Source organism: Trypanosoma brucei, chromosome 11, assembly GCF_000210295.1.
Source record: "Trypanosoma brucei gambiense DAL972 chromosome 11, complete sequence".
In the NCBI taxonomy this organism is placed as follows: domain Eukaryota; phylum Euglenozoa; class Kinetoplastea; order Trypanosomatida; family Trypanosomatidae; genus Trypanosoma; species Trypanosoma brucei.
The window spans coordinates 308,767-313,354 of NC_026744.1; the positions used below are offsets into that span (position 1 = coordinate 308,767).

Sequence of the window (4,588 nt, forward strand, 5' to 3'; positions counted from 1 at the left end):
ACCTTGTGGAGCAAATGAATAATACTGTTGGTGAAATTGCCCTGAACTTACTACGTAGCGATCGTGACTACTTGCATTTGGCTCCTGAGGGAGTACCGATTGAAGTGCTTCCACTGGAGGTCGATGCAAAGTTTTGTGCTTTGGAGGCGGAGCGTGCAATGTTAAAAGGCGAGAACAATCCGAAGAATGCGAGTATGATATTATCTTTGGAAGAGAAATTAAATGAGCGTGCTCGCCAGCTGGCTCAAGAGCAACTACTGGAAGACCTGAAGGAATTGAGTTCTTTTCAGCATTGTGTTCCTCTCTCACTTTTATCGCCTCATACTGACGTTCAGTTTGCTGCTGATGTTGCTGAATTTCGACGACTGAAAAAAGAAGGGGAGCAAAACACCCCCGCCATTCAGGGCGTTGTCGGGAGACTTAACGCACGTGCGAATGAGCTCGCGGAAGAGTATTTGCGTACCGATCGCGCATCGTATCTTAACCCTGAACAACTTGGTGTGCCACTTGACTTGCTATCTTTGGACACAGACTCCGAGTTCGTGTCACTGGAGGCTGAGAGGCTAAAATTGTTGTTGGACCGAGATGGTTATGTGTCTTATATTAATGTGCTGGAAACTCGTTTGAATGATAGGGTGCGGGAGCTGTGTCGTCTGAGTCTACTTGATTTTCCCGAATTTTTGTTGGATGTGTCGAACTTTGGGGTTCCTTTGGAGGAACTGTGCCTCTTCGAGGATGATGGTTATCGGCGTCATATTTGTTCGTGGTACAAGCTTCGTAGGACCCCGGAGGTTGATAACGAACGCAATTCTTGTGAAGCTTGTATTGTTGAAATAGTTCGGGAAAAAGCAAAATTGTATACTGAGGAGATACTTCGATCTCTTCCTCTCGTATATCGTGGTATACCGCTACGTGATGCCGATTTGTTTCGGAACGATGGTTTTATTAATAGTGTTAAACGTTTTCGGCGCGCCGTTCGTGAAAAGCGGGATGAGAGTGAGATTGTGGAGGCCAAAGATAATATGAAAAATATAGCATTTGATATAATTGATGGTTTGATTTTAAAGGAACGTGGCGCTCTTGACCAAGAGCCGGAAGGAATATCTATCAATAACGTTCCACTTGATTACGACAACGCCTATCTTGAGATGGAAGCAGAACTCCATAGTCTTTTAAAGCAACAGTCCATGTGTGACGCGGCTTCCATATTGCAACTCCGAAAAGCAATGAACGACAGGGTACACCATCTTGCCCTTATTGAGCTGGCGAAGATGAGGACTTTCTTGGACCCTGAGATATTCGGCATACCCATTAAAGATCTTCGTCTTGAAGGTGACGTGGACTTCCGGAACGCGGAAATTAGTCGATATAAAAAATTAAAAAATGAGGCGAATGCTGATGTGAAAGACCTTGAAGTTTTAATGACAGCACGTGCACTTGAGGTAGCGAGGGCTTTTGTTGCGCGAGAGAGAGCTTTTTTAGAGCCAGAACCACATGGGTTGTTGTTAGAGGAATTGCTTCTAGATACGCATAAGGTGTTTACGGATTTGGAGAGGGAGCGCCGAGTGCTCCTCAAGGAGCCAGGATTGTGTGAAAACACTGTAAAAATCAAATCACTGCAGGACAAAATGAGAGCTGTGGTCAACGAGTTGGCGGTAGCGTACGTTGCAGAGTCCCGTAAGTTCCTAGATCCTGCGCCAGAGGGTGTTCCGCTTGAGGAATTGTCTTTAGACTCGAACGAGCTATTTATTGAATTGGAGAAAAGGCGGTTTGGGCTCCTGCGGGAGGGGAAGGGAGATGAGGGTGATCTTAAAGATGTCGAGAAAAGTATGCAGGACTGCATTCGTGAGTTGGCTAAGGGGCTTTTGAAGGAAAATCGTGCCTATCTCAACCAAAAGCCATTAGGTATACCACTTGACTATCTACCCCTCAACAACGACAAGAAGCTCCGTGAATTAGAGAGGAAACGACGGGAACTTCTGAATACCTACGATAATGATTCTCCCCAAGTGAAGTCTATAGAGGGGATGATTATTAAGCGAATTGACAAAATTGCTGCTCGTTACCTTGAAGGAGAGCGCTCCTTTCTGGTTCCTTGTCCACAAACTGTTCCCCTGCGTTACTTGCCTCTTAACGCAGACACCAATTTTTGTTCCCTGGAACAGAGGCGGAGGGAGCTGCGCAGGGGAGGAGACACTGCCGAAGATGATGCAATGATAAAGGAACTGGAAATTCGTATAAATGATCGCGCTCATGAACTGGCTAAAGAGGTACTACACAATGGTCGGCTTTTTCTTCATCCTGAAATACTCGGTGTCGCAGTTTCTGATATTCCTTTGAGTGATCACGAACCGTTTGTTCAACTTGAAGAAGCTCTGAGAAGAATCAAGGTCGACAACCCAATAAACAGCTTTATGGAGGCTGACCTAAGGGAGAAATTAAAGCAGTGTGCGAGACAGGTAACTGAAAAGATGCTCGATGAAGAACGGAGTTTCTTGGATCAAAATCCTTTGGGTATTCCACTGAACAGTTTGATGCTGAATTATGACCCGAAAATGCAAGAACTCGAGCGAGTGAGAAGGAAGAAACTGCGGGATAAAGTGGACGCTAACGAGGAGGAGAGGGAGATGGTGAGGCGCGTCAACGAGATGGCGGAGGAGGAATTACGCCGTCAACGCATGTACCTTCCAGCCACACCATTGGGAATCCCATTCCAGTACTTGGGTCTTGACAGCGATGGGAAATTTGACCAAATGGAAAATTTTCTACGCACATTGAAAAGGGATCCTCTGTCGAAAGAAAAAGCGATTCGTGATCAGGAGAACGCAAATAGGCAGTACGTATTTAAGACGGCAGCGGAATACAAACGAAGGGAGCGCGCGTATCTTAACCCCGAGCCTAATGGCGTTTCCCTTAAGCGGCTATCCCTAGATACTGATCCCAAGTTTCAGAAGTTAGAACAAATGAGAAGAATGCTGATGCATAGCTCTGATTCAAATGATGCCCAAATTGGTCATTTGGAACATTTGGCTAACGAATATGTGCTTCAACTCGCTTTGCAACAGCTCGGGTGGCAAGACGCAGAATTCCATGACAGAAATAGGCACCTCGCAGACGATTGGGTGCGCATTAGCGAACTATACCCTGAAGGTAAATACGTACCCTTTGAACCCACAAAAGCTAACGGTTGCTCGGTTGTCTCCGCGCCCAACGACGCAAGTTACCTGGCACCTTTTATCGCCGCTTTGAGCCGTTGTCCGGATATGCTAAGGCAATTATGTGATACAACATCACATCCCGTTAATGGTCCATATTCTTTCATCTTTTTTGATCCGAACAGCAACCCTGTTCGTGTTGACATTGATGACCGTGTGCCAGTGGATGCGAAGTGTGAGCCCAAGTTTACACGCGTGCCACACCGGTCTTGGTACCCGCTGCTGCTGGAGAAGGCATATGCGAAGTTTGTTGGTGGGTACGCAAAGCTCGACCAGTGCACACCACACGAAACCCTCCGTGATCTAACGGGCCGTCCAGTGCTGCATATCCCTTTTGATGATCGACTCGCAGATGCAGCGAATACGGGTGACTTCCGATCTGTGAAATTCTGGAAGGGGATTAAAAGGAACCTCGCGGCTGGAGATGTGATCACATGCATAAGCAACCACGAAAGTGTGGACGGCCTTCACTCTCAATGCAGTTACGCTCTCCTTAGTGTAATCGAAACTGTGCATGAATCGAATGATGTCTCTGACATCGTGATCAAATTACACAACTGCTACTACGATAGCCCGACATACGACGGCCCACTGTGTAACGATGATGATAACTGGACCGATGGTTTGAAGAGACTTTGCCATTATAATCCTGAGGAGGATGCACTTTACATACCTGTTCCTGTGTTTCTGCGTAACTTCTCGAGCATGCAGCGCTGTCACATAAACTGTGGCGACCGTCTGACTGCGCCTGGTGAGTGGACTGGGGTAAGCTGTGGAGGAAACCCGAAGTTCACAACTTTCCGGAACAACCCCATCTATCTTGTGGAAAACAAAACCTCCCGTCCCGTTACCATTCTTGCTGAGCTGCGGCATCATGCGCCAGCATACCGTGACCCTGACGATGTAAATCACTATCACCAGTCTGGGCTTGCACTGCTAAAGGCGATAAACACGCGTATGCCTGTGAGTCCGATCTTGACAAGTGTGACACACCGCTTTTTGCATAGGGGCATGATGTTGGATGCACGGGAGGTGTGTGCGCAAATGGAGTTGCCTCCGAGTACCACGTGCTATCTCGTCCCATATACTTTGGGTCGTGATAACTATGGAAAGTTTCACATATCTGTGTACCCCGGTCTTGCAAAGGTGAATCTTGCCCCTCTTCGAACTGCGGCTCTCTTTGCCTCTCCTGTTGTTATTTCTATGTCGTTGAAAACGGAACTGCGGAACGGTGTGAAGGTTGAGTTTGTTGTGAGTAGAGCATGTGATGCTCATGTTTTGCTTTGTCAGAGACGACCAAAGGTTATTGATGTATGTAAAAGTGATTTACTCGGTGATTTCAGTGTTAACATGGCAGTTTATGATGAAAATGG

General features: G+C 46.8%; 1 protein-coding gene across 1 annotated transcript; it reads left to right on the forward strand.

The window, feature by feature from the left end:
* Positions 1-2: 2 nt before the first annotated feature.
* TbgDal_XI1210 (T. brucei spp-specific protein, (fragment)) lies at positions 3-4,588 on the forward strand (the record flags this gene model as incomplete). The annotated part of the gene is made up of 1 exon (XM_011780967.1): positions 3-4,588. A coding segment is annotated over one exon (4,586 nt), but the record flags the coding sequence as incomplete, so codon positions are not given.